Raw genomic sequence first — 16,366 nt, 5'->3', positions numbered from 1 at the left:
TGGAAATCAATTTGAAGCCTGTCGTCTAAACGTTAATTACGTTAATTTAACCGTTATTTGCGTAACTTTGAATCGTACCGGTACTTTTACATCCTTAAACCTGGTTCAGTTAACACAATGACCATCTCAGTCCATCTCGCGATCTCGCGATTTACAGTGCTCATGTTCGTCAAACGAAAGTCATCCGCGTTCCGAAACCACCCCTGCCGAGTTTATAAAGTTTGTCAAACCAACCGTCGTGCTGGTTACAGAATTGAGGAAAACATCACAAGAGAACCACAACCTTTAAAAGCAAGCCAAACAATCCAACCTCAGCAACAATGGAGGGGCAGTTTCAATGCGCGACTACTCGTTTTTTCAGCCTCGCGATTTTCGAAAGGGCGCAAACGCCGAGAAAATTGTTGCCAACCCCCGAAAATTAATTTATTGCGTCTTTTCTGCCACGAACTTTTTACTGACAGGCTTCAAAGATGTTCCAATGTCGGGACACCGTGCAATGCGCTAGCATTGGCATTTTCGAATTTCACGGCGTTTTGATTTTTTTTTATCAGCGACTTTAAATTTTGACAGTTGGTACGATGGCACCGTGTCGTTGCCATGGAGACTTTTTTTTCATGTTTTTAGAACACAGATGATTTCTTGTCACTTTGATGAGGCAGGAGGTTCAGTTATGAGGAGTGGCACATTTTCTCTTTGAAACGTTTCTGGAAAATGTGAACGGATAAGGGTGCTTGATTGTTGCAAATTTATGTTTTAGTCGTTTACGTTAAATTCTCACGATAAATTTTCGAAATTTTCAGGAATTTTTATTTGATTATGATAACGAGTTATTTGGCGGGAACCATTTTTCGATTTGCGTCGGCGGAAGGTAAAGAATCTGAGCCGTCAAAAACAATAGGGGTCCTCCTTCGTCGGAACCCCTAAAAAGAGATTTTCATGGTTATTTTTAATGTTTTTTTTCAAACGTGCAGTTTGATTCGAAATATTATATGTAGAACTGGGCTAAATTTATTTTTTGTCAGCGGGATGACCAATCTTTCTAAAACCACTAACGTTACGGTTCAGTATAGTTTCAGTTCGGAGATATAACGGGTGTTCTCTTCTTACCCGAGCCTCGAGTGTACTTTTCTTACCCAACCTACCCCTAACACAGGCTTTCCATAATCCGCCCAAAACTCCTAATCTGGCAACGGTTTTTTCCCCTTGCCGGTGTAGTTCTAAAAGTTTTAAAAGTTACATAAAACCCATAAAACGGGACTAGGTAGAGCCTTTTCGAAATCGGGAGACGGCAAGGGTCGTGGCAGGAGTAACAATGGCATCCCAGAGACCAAAATTGGCTCAGGAACAGAAGTTCTATTCTTAAATTTGTTACTCTAGGCATTGTCTTTCTGTTCACAAGTATTGGCGCGTTTGTGCAGTTGCAAGCTGTGTACAAATTTACACATAATTTAAGTACAATCTCGGCACAGCATTTCTTGCAGAAAATTGGGAGTGCACAATCACGGAATCACCCAGCGGAATCACAAGTGCCTCTTTTACAGATATGGCCGTATCGCGCTGATACGACTGAGAATTTCGCCTTCTTGGAACTCATCTGACGTCAGGAGGAACTTCAACGTCATCTCACACTTTAGGTCGGTTCGTTGGTCGGAAAGCCCTCACAAGCGCGTGGATTCTCGGCACCGCACAGCACGGGGCGTCTGCTCTTGACTCATTCAACGAAAGATGGCTAAAGTGGCGTGGTTGCTGGCTGCGGTGGTGTTGGTCGGGGTGGCTGTGGGTCAGGCTGCCCACCTGTCGGCCAGCGGAAAGGTTAGTCCCCCTTACCAAACCGAAATCATCCGAAACTGGCCGAGGACACATCCAAAGCTGTCCGGCTGGCCCAGGACATCCGGAAAATTTCGGATCGTCCGATCGGACCCATTTCGGAGCCTTCCCCGTTTTATAAGCAGGGATCCTTAACTTACCTCATAAAGGCATCATAACGTTATCGTAAGAGTTAAAGTTATTAACCTTAACTTCAGACATCTTTTCAAAAAGGGTAAGTTATTTTTTTGTGTTTTGAATTTGTGAAGAGATACTTTTGGAAGTACTTCCAAAAGTCCGTACCCTTAACCTTTAGCGAACATTGTCTTATGTTACGTTATGAAAGCAGTGTTAGTTAAACGTTAAGTTAAGTTAAGGATCTCTGTTTATAAGGGCCGGTCTCACGAAAAGCATCTATATTTAATAATGATGAGTACCTTTCCCCATACTCGCCAAACCTTACAAATTATTTTGAGATTACCTATGTAAGTTGCAAACGTCTCTGCTTGTCCTGAAACATTGGATGTAATACTGCTAGTCAACGACTCAAACTCTGTCACCTTGCTCGAGGGGTTTCAGATTCTTGGCTCAGTGACGTTCGTTGAAGTTGGCCTCCAGTTCACGCTACGCTCCCTCCTGCTCTCCTTGATGGCTTCCAGCTCTGGCCAGTCTGGTTCCAGCTCCTCCTCAAGCTGGGGCAATGGGGTGCGAAGGCGTCTGCCCTTCAGAAGTTGGGCTGGTGATGGTCCTTCTGCCAGGGGTGCGTTCCTCAATGCCAGCAGTCCGAGTTGGATGAGTGGTTCCTTGACCAGGGTCTGCTTCGCCTTCTTTACCCCTGCTTCCGCGGAAGCGCGCTTTCCCGTTGCTCCAGGGGGCGTGTGGGCTGCTGATGGTGTGCTGGAATTGGCACAGAGAGGCAAAGTTAGCGAAATACAGGTTGTTGAACGGTGGCCCTTTGTCCGACCGAACCGTATTGGGCGGATCCATGTCAACCTGAACGAGGTTTGACCCCTACCCTCTCGGAAATTGCTCGAAACAGTCTTTAATTATTGATCTGTGCCTAAAACCACCCCGAAAAAATTTGGCTGAAAAATATTATCATTTGGCCGAACTGTGGCACTTTTTCTTTTTTGCCAATTTTGAAAAAACCGACATAAAAAATTTGAATTTTTAAAAATTATTTTTCGAAATTGGAATATTTGCGGCCTGATTTGTATGATATGAGTTGTCATAAGATAGACCAATGAAATTTGCACTCAGAAAACCTTACAAACTATTTTGGGCCTTACAAAGAAAAGTAGTTTGTATAACAAAGTATTTTGAGCATACGTAAGCTTACAAAGAAAATACTTCGTAATTTACGAACTATTTCTTCGCATAACAAAGTATTTTAGTTTGTTATATGTATGCTCAAAATACTTCGTAAGGTTTTAAGAGTGTGGGTCATAGACCCCATCTCAGTCACTTTAGTCTGAAGGCTGAGGAATTTCTACCAGTTTTAACTAAAAATCAAAATACCAGACCTTGCCCCACCTTCTACAATCCATTTTCGTTCATGAAAATCTACCTCAAGGTTGTAGTAACAACATAGCAAAAATCTGGGACGGAGTCTTTTATTGTAAGGAAAGCGTTCCAGAAAGCGCAACTTTTGACCTGTCGCTTGAAATGTCAGCAAATGCAAAGTACCATTCTATTTTAGTGAACTAAAATCGAAGAGATGAAATTCCAAGAGTTCGTTGGTTTGGCATGGAATCGCCCAGTTGTAGTAGTATTTCACCAGGCGCGCGCAGCGCACAAGGCCCCGTCACGAGGTCGAATCAGTACCTCGGATCCCAGGCGGCACCCGGAAAATGCACCCCCTTTTCAACGGTAGGCCTGGGGATCCCAGGCACCGCTTTTGGCGTGATTACTGCTTTAGACTGTCTTGGCTTAATTTGGCTTAATTTTTAAAGAGTGTAAATGTCTCTCTGTCGGTACCAGGTGACGTTGCAAGTGTTCTATGAGGCGCTGTGCAAAGACTCCATCCGCTTCGTTAAGGATCAGCTGAAGCCGACCTATGAAGCAGTAGGATCGGAACGAATGGTGGTGGACTTCGTGCCGTACGGCCGAGCGAGGGTAAGCTTATCTTTATTTTGATTAGTAAAATTAAAGCTCCTCGAAACGACTTTACAGTTGACCAATCAGGATCTTAAAAAAAGGGGGTTGACCAAGAAATTTCTTTTATTCTTGATTCGAGTAGATCTTGATGAGACCTTTTCAACGCATGGTCGGGACCCAGGTCTGAAATGCTCGCATCGTCATCGGGGACCCTGTGAGGTGCCTGTCGACGTCCTCGGGGACCCAACGGTTCCCTGTGAGGCTTTGACGATGCCGTCCCGATGTGGAATTGGCCGCTCGGACAACAGAGAGATGAACACAAAAAACAACAGCCGATCTCCGTCTTTTAAAAGACAGAGATCACTGTGGTTTCGGGTACAGAGCGACCCTGTGAAAAAATTAACAGGATTCCCTGTAGTTTTTTCTCGCAGTGCAGTGGTGATGCGGAGACGGCATTGACTACGCTTCGTCGTTCTGATACCGACTCCGCGTTTGCAGGTGCAGTCTCATTGTCCGCACCACACGTGCGGAGCAGACCACGTATGGGTTTTAAGTGCGAAACACTCCACTCCTCATCGGCTAAACTGTTGCCGGCCACAGGAGTCTGATTCCGAGAGTCCGTTATCGTCGCTCTGTCTCTCTCGCTACACACTAAATGTTATGTACAATTTTGTACGACACATCACCGTTTTTTTGTGCACTCGAAATTTTCGTACAATTTTCGCACGAAAAACTGCACATTTGTCGTCATTTTTGTATAAAATTGTACAAAATTTTGTACCAAATTGTACGGAAAGTTCGTGTGCACAAAAAACTGTGATGTCTCGTACAAAATTTGTACAAACACATTTAGTATGAACTATCGGGGACGCCTCACAAGTGCGAGGGAGACAAAGCGACGAAAACGACTCTCGGACATGGTCTGCCGATAAGCGACCGGATGCCCATGTGCTAAGCGTGCGGTATCGCCTCCGATTAACATCCCCCGCCAGATTGGCTGCACTCTCAGCACTTTATTGACTTTTTGCTCATTTTTTCAGAAGTTGTGCTCGTAACTTGTGCAGCCATAATACGTACTTTTCCTTTTTTAAGAACTTCTTAGGAAATATTAAATAATGTACTGACAATTTGGTTTTATACACAATTTTATAGTACAAAGGAAATTAGTCAAAATTACCAAGAAAATACGAAGTTTTGTTGTTGCTCATACGAATAGGTAATTAATGAGTAAAAAGTCAGTGACGTGCTGAGAGTATGTGGGTTGAGATGCCACCTGCACTGCAAAGCCGCTGGTAAGTTCGCTTGCCACAAAATTGGCAAGCCGTTTTGCTTGCCGAATATTGGCAACCTTGGCCCTGAGATGCGCCTCAGCTTGCTAATATTTGGCAAGCGAAACGGCCAACGCGCCAAATTTTGGCAAGCTAGTGAGTATTTGAGGGCCCAGCTTGCCAAATTTTGGCAAGCAAAACGGCTGGCCAATTTTGTGGCAGGGAATCTTACCACCGGCTTTGCAGTGTGCATGCAGGCTGATGCATCAGTCTCTCTTCGACCTGTCCTACGGGATGTCTCAGGAAAGCGAGAAAGAGGAACCGCGCGATCCGAATCAGTCTGATACGCCGGGGCAGAGTCCTGGCCTAGTGAAGGCACTGGTTGCAAAAAGCACTAATGAAGTGCGGAACTTGTCTGCTCAATTACTTGAGTGGACCCATCCGTATCTTGCCGACTAAGCAGGTTTCGTTCATGTTTTCCGTGCCAGTGTACGCGAGGTGCTTATGCGCTCTGCACTGCAGAGAACTAGCACGGAAGGTCCATACTTTTCCGAGGGCCATTTTTCGCACATTTTTCGTCCACAATACCGAAATGTTTTGCTCTTTGCGAAAGGTCCTACACGGACGGGCCAAACGCTCCAGCGTTTTGTGGCTCTGGTTCTTTCGCACCCACTTCCACACGTGCGAGAGGGTCACACTTAAAAACTAACGAAGTATTTTGAGCACGGTACAAATTATTCAGTTTGTAATACGAAGAAACAGTTCGTAAACTATCAAGTATTTACTTCAAGCTTATTCATGTTCAAAACACTGTTATGGGCGCCTATTTCAATGATAGTATTTAAAATTGTGTTTGAGGATTTCTTTTTTAAATCGTAATCGGTTGATGAAGAAAAACAATCGTGGTTGGTGTCGATTGGCAGTCCAGTAATCAGTAATCAAAAACGCACACGATTACTCTACTAATCGAAAAGTGCACACTACATACTGCACCTATGGAGCATGCATCTAGTGCATAAGGGATAGGGAATTTTGTGCATCAGGAAGCGTGTACACTGTACATGGCATGAATGCTTTAGTTAATGTATGCCTAGCAGGCATTCGCTAGCTGGAGCGTGCTTGCAGGCATACTCCAGGTAGAGCATGAAGGCTTTTCGATTTGTAGAGTAATCGAAAAACTCCGATTAATCACGGAAAAAAAGAAATTCGTTGATTTAGCGAGAAAATCGCTGACTCAGCGAATTTTGGCCTTCTAGATTTGAGACAAGGGGCAAATTCGCTGAAACAGCGAACTTTTGTTCGCCAAACAAATATTCGCTGGAATAGCAAACAAATATTGCTGGGATTGCGATTCATGAACGCTGGGGCAGACACGGAATATTGGCTAGGAAATGTGTTAGCGACTTTGGTTTCGCTGAAATAGCGAACAATCTTTGCCCCTAATCTAGCAAAACGCGTATCGCTGGCTGATCCAGCGTCAACATACTTGCTGTTTGACGTTGGTCCAGCCCAACGGATGTGCACCGTATGATACCTGGTGACGCTCAGCTTCGCAAATATCCAACCTCGGTTGGATTTGAACCCGTGATCTTTTCAATACCAGACGCACGCTTTACCTCCAGCCTACCATGACATTCTCCTCGCATCAGCCAGAGGTTCGCACTTGTGTCCTGCGCCCACTTTCGACATGCTGTTTGTTCGTTTAGCAAATAAATTCGCTCATTGGTAGGCAAAATGTGATTGCCACATCAGCTAACTGGGGTTCGCTAAACTAGCGTTATTTATCCTCGTGTCAGCGTTTATTTTCGCCACTTCAGCAAACTTGAGTCTAGCAAACGCAGTTTCGCTGAAGTAGCGAAATATTTTTTTTCCGTGATCAAAAGAAACTGATTATTTGGAAATTACGAAATGAAAGTTAATACTCGTAACATGCTTAAAAGAGCATAGGAAACTTTCTTCGTAAGGTTTTCAGAGTGGGCACTTCAAAGAAAGCGTTGTCGGAATCACTCTGCAGGCGCGGCGCTTGTTGAATTGACTTGAGCCACCTGGTGTGGCAGAGAAAGCTTGCGAAACACAACGCGGAACTTTAGAGTTTGGATGATTGGTGTGTCATCCTGACATGAAGGAGTGAGCGTTATCGGCGGCAGACGGTAGGCTTGGAGGGTCCACTCGTTAGTTTGGTCTGCAAACGATTCCGGATTCCCGAACAAATCTCATTAAAAATGTGAGGGCAGAATGGCAAGAAACAAGGAAGTGACGGGCGCAAGGTCGGTCAACATATTGCAATATATCTTCTCTTTGTCTTCTGTTTCCATTCGTTAAAAGGGTACCCTCTGGACCAGTGGAGTGCGAATGATTCGAATCAGGGCACATTTGATTCGATTCAAAAACAAAACGAAATGGAAAATTTCTGAATTGAATGTTTTTGGACCAAAACGGCGAAAAAGGCTCATTTTATTAACCCCTTAAGACACAATTGTGTCCAATTGGATTCGCATTCGAATCGAATGTGCCCACATTCGATTCAAAGATATTTTGCAACATTCGATTCAAAATTATAAAAAGAAAAAGGCCGCTTCGCATACCACTTACGGACAGACGGCCTAAGCAGCTTTTTTCTGCACATGATTAGCTCTGCCAGTAGACGCGCTCAATCAAACGCTGTGCTGTCACTGCCCAAATAGCGGCTCTGGGCACTTGGACTGGCTGCCTCTCAAACGGGCGCGCACTTGAAGCGCAGGACCCAATATCAAACTGAGATGACGATAACTGTCACCGTGTCAGTGGCTTATACGGTCAACGTTTGCCCGCATGTCCATAAATTGGTTATAGCTCTCATCTACACAAATATAGCAACGGACAATAAGAGTTCATAAACCTATCAGTGTGCACTGAGTACATCTTCGCTCTTCGGTTTGTAGACCAACTCACCCACACCTCACCAAGCCCTCAAGAATAGGCGCGCGGCGCGCGGGTGTTGCTGTGAAGCTGCCTGGCTGCCGATCACTATGAGAATAGTGTACAGTTTTCGCCGTTGACTTGTCTGCAGGATTTACTTGAAAGCTCAACATCGTTTACTGTACCAGTCAAGATACAGCTTTTTAGCAGATGATACCTTTACTACTTTAAAACGTACCTAGAATAATACAAAACACTTAAAGGTGTCAGCTAGCTTTTACTCCAGAGTCCAGAAACCAAGGCTGTATCCTAATAATAATGGGGGCTGGCTGCCGGGGCGGGCTGGTGAGTGAATGAGTGAGGCACAGCCTGCGCGACGCATCGACAACTCCTCCTCCGGGTACAGCGCGAGCGGCACCGGCCAACAATGCCCTCCCCCCTCTCGCACAGTCCCTCCCCGGGTACAGCGCACAGAGCAGCAACAATGCCTTTTGGCACGGCTCGGCGCGCTCGGGGCACGGCCGGGCACGGCGCGGCAGTGCAAGCCACAGATCGGCTCGCACCAACACTGTCTAGCTCGCTTAGGTCTATGTACATATTTTATTGGGCTATCTATTTTATTTCATACACAATTATAAAAAATCCCGAGCTACTACCTAGAAGAAAACCAAACGAGTATCATCTGCTTTCATTAACGTTCGTTGAATGAGATTTTTAGGCACGAAGTAGCCTTATAGTATACCCAGGATTCAGCCGGCCCGAGATTCAATTTGTGTGGCCCTTTATGCATTTCGGAAATTTTCTATACGATTTTAATGAGACTTTGCAGACTTGTAGAACTTTGAACGCTGATTCTCATGCTGAAATCTGGTTAAAAAGTTGGTGGCCAATTTTGAGAAATTTGCTGTCAAAATCGCCGTTTCCATGGCAAAACTCGACTCGTCAAAGGAAAAAAAAGGGAGTGGGGGGAGCCGAGCCGAGCCGGACCAATAGCCGAGCTTCTTTTTGGGTCTGTACAGCTTACTCCAAAAGCTGAAATCAGCACGTTCGAAATGAAAAATTTCTTTGACTGCAGGTAGACAAGATGCAACAATAGAATTGGTGTCGGTTCGAACGCAGTTTTTCGGGTAGAACTATCCAATAATACTTCTTGATTGGAGTGTTTTTGGACATGCGCAGTAGGTTTGCAACCTGTTAACAGTTTAACCAACTGTAGCATTTGAAATCTGTATTAATTTTGCTCTCTTTCTTGTTTTTTCTTTGTTTCCTGCTTATGAAAATTCATATAAAACAAATTTTCAATTTTTGTGTGATGACTTTCTAAAAAAATATTCACAGAAAATTAGCAAAACAAAAGTTCTTTTTTTTTGACACACAGTTTCTCAAATATTCCTTTTTTTCCTGTCAATAAAACAATTTTGTTGTTGTTGTGATTCAGTTAGCACTAGGACCACTTCGCTCCACCTCGCGACTTGCAGTGCTCATGTTCCTCGAACAAGACTCACCCGCATTTCGAAACCATCCCTCCCGAGTTTATGAAGTTGCTCAAACCAACCGTCGTGGTGTGGATACGTAGTAAGGGAGAACTATTACACAGAATTGAAGAAAACATGACTAGAGAACCATAGCCTTTTGAAACAAGCCAAACAATTCAACGTCAGCAACAATGGATGGGCAGTTTTAATGCGCGACTGCTGGTGCTTTCAGCTTCGCGATTTTCGCAAGGGCACAGACGCCGAGAAACTAGTTGCCAACCCGTGAAAATTAATTTACTGCCTTCTTTCTGCCAAGAACATTTTAATAATGATGGACTTTAAAGATGTTCCATTGTCAGAACACTGCGGAATACATTAGCATTGGAATTTTTTGAATTTACCAGCATTTTGATTTCTTTTTTGTCAAGTTTAAATTTCGACGGGTGGCACATCGACCACATTGGTACCACTGCCATTGGTAGTCCCCTGAGCCACAACTTCACAACACCACTTCTTTTCTTTCTCTACACTCTTACACAATAATCAAATTGACTTCGTGACTCCTAGGATTTCTTGAAATCGTATTTTTTTTTTCAGTAAAGACAAATCCGAGGGCTTATGCACTCTCAGAACGTGTGACCCGACCATTTACGCCTATATTGCGTTAAAATCATCCAGATTTCGCAAAAAACTCAACTCCTGAAACTGTCGTCTTTTTAAGTTTAACTGACGTCGAGTATCATCTACCGGTTTTTTATTTTTAATGTTATCTCCGAGTCTCCGGCATAGCCTCGGTGCAGGCTGCAACCGGCGAGCACGATGGGTTGCCTATCTCATCGACTGAAGCACAGGGCCTGTCCTTGGAGGACCGCATCTCACATTAGAATTTAAACATGTTGCAAAAATATATTACACTGCTTTGTGAAACGTCCAGAAAAGATAATGATTATCCAATCCTTATTCATAAATTCTATGTACACTACCTTCAACAATAATATCTGCGAAGTAGGATCCTACGCAATGGCTCTCGTTCGGTGCGTTTGCACTAAATCACAGTGACAGGCCACAGTACCGGTTGTGATAGTTCAAAGACGAGCAGCCGCCTCGCCTACACGAGTGATATCTCACCAACTGCAAGGATTATAGTCAAATAATTTGATGTAGAAATGTAAACCTTTCTGAGGCGAATAATAAAGTAAAACGTTAATTTACGGATAAGTCATTTCTTTGCTTCGGCCTCCAAGTTGAATCTGATTAATGGTTTCAGCCTGCACGGAACTACCCGCTGGGAATGAACCGCTAATCCTGGGAACCTCAGGAGTTGAATTTACCGTGTGCCCGCAGTAACTGTAAACTTTTGTTTGCTCTTTCCGCATGCTGCCCTCTGGAATTCAAGACCACCCCTTCGGCCACCGGTTACACGTTCGAGTGTGAACATGGGCCAAACGAATGTCGGGGCAACGAGCTGCAAGCGTGCGGGCTGGCCCGGCTAACGGACAACATGAAGCAGGTCAAGTTCGTCTACTGCGTTGAGACCCAGACCGACCCTTCGAGGCCAGACAATACGGTAGGCGATCTCTTCGTCTTCATTACAAGCAGCACTGCCTCCAACGCTGGTAACACAATTGCATAGAAACTTCGCCCTTTAGGGCATACGGTATTTTGCGTCCTCTAAGGGACATAGCTCTAATGCCTTTGTTTCACCAGTGAAGGTCACATGAAAGAGCATAGGGTCAGGACGGGGAAGAATCGAACACCACAAATCACACACCCCTCGTTTAGACTGAACTGTCACTTTCTGATACGCGGAAGTACTCTCTACCGGTTATTGGAATCCTACACTAATGCGTAACCGTGCTAGTCAGTCTCAAAATTAGGAAATCCAGTCAAAAAGTAGGGTGCCCGTGCCCTGTTCGCCCCCACCCCTCAGGTGTTCGGTTCTTCCCCGCCTTGACCCTACACTGAAAATCATATGGTGATACGTCTCAACCTGCGAGGGGTGAGACATAACTGCCGTGCCGAACACTGCAAGAAAAACCCACAACAAAAGTACACAAATCCCTGGCAAATTTTTTATCTGTAAATTTATTGTACTTTCAGAGTGCAACAATTGTGTACAAAGTACAATGGAACCGGCATGACGAGTGCTGGTCAGTCCAGGCCTCGTTTTGGTTTGTGCAATTCACGTTGTACTGTCTACAATCCCTGTCGTACTTTTGTTGTACAGTTTTTGTTGTACTATTCTCAATTTTTCTTGCAGTGAAAAAGGGTGGTACTAAAATGTGTGGCCGTAAAAGGACGATTTCATCGCATCTCCGTCAGTGGGTGGTATTTCGCCCAGGACGAGGAAAGCATGGGCCAGTCGCGCTGATGTCCGACCCTGTTTTCGGTAATAGATTCTAGTATCGCTGTTTTCCGGTTTATGTACGACCATTTTACGGCAATACTTCATGCATCGCTGAAAATTGGTGAGATGCCTCGTCCTTAGAATTTCAGTCTAGTTAGCCATGAACGGACTTTAAAGAGCTGTCTTGGCAGGTATACGGTTCTGGGCGCATGCACTCCTAAGTGTGTAACATGTGATTTGGATGTTCTTGCAAGCAAGCATTCACAAATGTGTACTGATAACGCATTATTAGGTTTGTAGTGTACTGCACTTAACAGTGCTGCTCACTGCAGTTGGAACCTCCTTGAAACAAAGAACATTTTTTCCAGTTTGTGACCTCTTTTTGCTCTGCAGCCAAGAACCAGGGATCCTTAACTTACCTCAAAAGGGAACTTGCAAAAATCCTTACCCTTCCCCTTAACGAGCATTGTCATATGTTACGTTATGAAATCAGTGTTAGTTAAATGCCAAGAATTAAAATACAAGCAGTGCGAGCACTCTTAACTTTGATCATTAATGAAGTTTGGGTGAGGTCTCCTTTATGACCCAACATTGGGTGAGGTCTCCTTTGTGACCCCACTTTGGATGAGGATTACTCGTGAGGAAGGTTTTCTCACCCAAATTTGAGTAATAAAGGGTCTGTTAACTACCTATTAAGACGGTACTATCACCCAAAAATGGTCCTTACTCCAGAGAAATACGTAAACCAAATTTTATTCCTGCTTATTGTGGCTCATTTATGGTTACTTATACTTGTACACATTGGTCTAACAAATTGCTAACTTAGTACTTACACACAACAAATGCATTCCTGCAATTGCACACTTACAACTGCGGCGCCGATACTGTGGTGTTTTCGAACACTTCAGTGACCCATGGTTCAAGTCAAAAACATCTTCGTAAAACCCATTGTGCAATGTGCAGTGCATTACCGAGGCGGGCCTTGACCCGAACGACATCAATGGCTGCACCGACGGCACGGAGGGCCAGAAACTACTGGCCCAGTTGGGCTACAAGACTCCTATTCCTAACCTATACCCCAACCATCGTCTTCAACGGGGTAAGTTATTGTTTCTTTTCCCTTTTTCTCTCGGATGACCGCCTAGAGACAGGGGGTGGCAACGGCCTAGGGAGAGCGTGAAGCGATGCTCGCGCCGTCAGTGCAGAGGTTGCGCACTTGTTCGAGATTATGAAAACTAGACTGTGTTTTTCAAAACACTTTGCACTGATAGAAAGGGCTTGAAATTTAGGGTGCATTAGGCTAATTGCCCTACTCGAAACTCCTCCCTTACCTAATATAAAGGAGCAGTAAAAACACCGAAAAACACAAAAATCATAAAATTTAGGAAGAAACTCGAATGCGCCATGTTGATGTAAATGATTTGCCCTTGTGTTCGGTTGAATTGGAAGTATTGGGCAGTCTACTAGGCCTAATGCACCCCAAATTTTGTGCTCTTTCGATCTGTGCAAAGCGTTTTGCGATCAACGGTCTAGATCTTACAATCGAAGCAAAATAAGTAACCCCTGCACCTTACTCGCGCATGGCTTCACGCGCCTCTTAGGCCGTTGCCGCCCCCTGCTAGAGATCAGAAAAAGGTCATACTGACGTCAGAGAGCTAAAATTGATAAAACTTAGTCACGCTCAGCATCAGTGACTAGAATTTGACTGAGTAATTTGTGTCAGATTGACAAGTAGGGGTAGGTTGGGTAAGAGAAGTACACTCGAAGCTCGGGTAAGAAAAGTACACCCGTTATATCTCCGAACTGAAACTACACTCAACCATCACGTTAGTGGTTTTAGAAAGATTGGTCATCCCGCTGACAAAAAATAAATTTAGCCCAGTTCTACATATAATATTTAGAAACAAACTGCACGTTTGAACAACACATTAAAAATAACTATGAAAATCTTTTTTTAAAAATGTTTGTACTTTGAAGTACAGCTTCCTGCAGAATCAGCCGACAGTCCAATGTAAGGTACCACCTTATAGCTTAGACCATCATCTTTGAAAAACAGTGCCGTTCGATGCTTTTAGGTTTCAACCCAATTTTTTATAAGTGTAAAAATGAAATGGGGAAGAAAAGTACAGTCGGCTGGGGAAGAAAAGTACAGGCATTGGGGAAGAAAAGAACACCCTCTAAGAAACTAAAAGCGGGATGAAAATTGAATTGATCACGGAAATAAATTTGATTAGGCGAGACGAGCAAAAAAAGTCAACACAAGTTATAGAGACTCGAAATAAACAAGTTATTGGGCATTTGCGTGAAAAGGGGAAGAAAAGTACAAAAATAGCCACTTATCTCTGAGAAAAGGCTTCTTGGACCTTCTGTGATGAGTCCATGTAGAATCAGAACCCATTGACCGATTTTGACGAAACTTGAACTTATGGCAAGTGAAAGCTCTCTACTTTAAGGGTAAACCTGTATTGAGCCAAGATTGGTGGTCTCCTGCTTCGAAATCGCAATTCTTTACGTTGTACTTTTCTTTCCCGGTGGTGTACTTTTCTTACCCTTTTCGAGGAGTTCCGAAATCACATACATTTCAGCATGTTGTACGTAATGTGGGGAACTATAATCAATGCACAGTGATCCATTTCATTAGGAAAGCATTGGAATACAAGTTCACGAGAGCAGAATAGTTGAATCCTCATTTGGGACTTCTGTACAGTGCAAAGTACGCGTTTTGTACTTTTCTTCCCCAACCTACCCCTACTGTATCATGTGGCAGGTCGCTAAGGCCTAAGTTTGACAGAAGCTGTTGACACTAAAAGGATGCCGTTTCCAACAGGAATACAACAAGAAGGACCAGGACTTGGGGGAGAAAAACCTGCTCTCCGTGGTCTGCGACAAGCTAGGCTCCGAGAACAGTCCAGCCGCATGCAAAAGGTAACTTACCATCATTTATTTCATCTTATTCGTACTTTCAAGCTACAACGCCGCCGGGCCGTCCCTGTTTCATGTTTCTTATTTGTCGGCAGTTCTTCCTCTTCCTCAACATCCCTCAGAAGTGCAATGCTGGTGTCGCTTTCAAGCATTATTTTGACCGCCTTCATCAGGTGATGACGGTCTTCCAATTCTGCGGACGTGAAATGCAGCTAAGAATCCTGCTGTTAGCCCTGTGATCGCCAGAGCCCATCGCCAAGCCTGAAGCAATTTAGGAAAAGAAGAATGGCATACATTAACGTACATGACGCAATAAAAGAAGTCAAACATTCACTCTCACCCAAACTCTACGGTACAATACCCACTGTCTGGATTTTCCTCCAAAAATAAGCTTTATTTTTATTGCAATCATGCACACTTTAAGAACTGCAATAAAAATCAAAGCGAAAGTTCGCATTAAACGTGTTTCAGTTTTACCACGTAAGAAATCACAACAAAACGTTATGGCAAATATTTGCAAGAAGTGCTACAAAAGGGGGTGCTTTAAGTTTGCCAAACCAAGAACTTGACAAGCTACAGCCTCACTCACAAACTGTCATGAATAGAGAAAAAGTGTCAGTTTGGACATGTGGATTTTGATAAAACAATCAGATCAAAAGGAAATAACTCCAGCCAAATTTGAACACCAAGATTCATCAAACATGTAGAATTCATAACACTTCATCGAAATTCGACTGAATTTCATTGGATTTGTACAACGAAATTCACAGTAATTTCCCCTTGAATCAGACACAAAAAAAAACAACATTGCAATGCTTTCAGATGGGTACCTGCACTTCTACAGAGCCTAAGTGGCTGCGAGGACCCTCGCCACGCACGTAGTTGTAGCACTTAATTATAGAGTAGTTTGTAAATGTGGAGCAACACCATGCCTCACTCTCAATTTCTCAAACATCCGTATGAAGAAAGTCTAAAGAAGCAGAGTGAAAAGACAGTTGACAGTTAGTTGAGTTAGGAGAGCACTTACTTAGAAATGAGACAACAAGACTGACTTTACCTCCATAAATGGGTGAGAAACATTTTCTACTTTTATTGTGGTTCTGGATGTGGGCTGGGCTGTACTGGGCTGGGCTGAGGCCCTTTTGACAGGGACAGAACCCCCCAACTCCAGGAGGGCATGCGCTGCGTATTCTAAGTGGATATATAGATTAACAAAGTTGCCAATGAACTCAGGCCATAAGAAATTATACTTCCATAGTCTTGTCGTCGAATGGGACAAACAGGCTCATGTATGTAGAACTCTCGCCGAACAGATGATAACGAAATCACTGCGCACTGCGCGTGCGTGCGTACGGGTGCGGAGGGGAGGGGAGAGAATTCGATCTCTCGACGCCCGGCCGCCCGCCCGACCGACCTCCCGATGTGCTTCGGCTTAAGAGGAGGCACCCAAATGTACATCATACAGGAAAGACCGAATGTATATTAATACAAAGAATACAAGAAAAAATCCAAATGTAAATTCAAGGGGGGTGGGCCAATATTAACTACAAGGT

At 44.0% G+C, this 16,366-nt stretch overlaps 1 protein-coding gene across 1 annotated transcript; it reads left to right on the top strand.

The window, feature by feature from the left end:
• The first annotated feature begins 1,636 nt into the window (after positions 1–1,636).
• LOC117649032 (GILT-like protein 1) lies at positions 1,637–15,152 on the top strand. Its single transcript, XM_034391399.1, has 6 exons — positions 1,637–1,812; positions 3,787–3,921; positions 10,941–11,111; positions 12,855–12,990; positions 14,719–14,816; positions 14,909–15,152. Exons 1-6 carry the CDS (start codon positions 1,726–1,728, stop codon positions 15,050–15,052), a joined length of 771 nt encoding a protein of 256 aa, XP_034247290.1. The 5' UTR covers positions 1,637–1,725; the 3' UTR covers positions 15,053–15,152.
• The last annotated feature ends 1,214 nt before the right edge of the window (positions 15,153–16,366 follow it).

This window comes from Thrips palmi, unplaced genomic scaffold (assembly GCF_012932325.1).
Source record: "Thrips palmi isolate BJ-2018 unplaced genomic scaffold, TpBJ-2018v1 HiC_scaffold_4, whole genome shotgun sequence".
Taxonomy (NCBI): domain Eukaryota; kingdom Metazoa; phylum Arthropoda; class Insecta; order Thysanoptera; family Thripidae; genus Thrips; species Thrips palmi.
The sequence above is the reverse complement of the archived record's forward strand: the minus strand, read 5'-3'. Positions and strand labels throughout refer to the sequence as shown.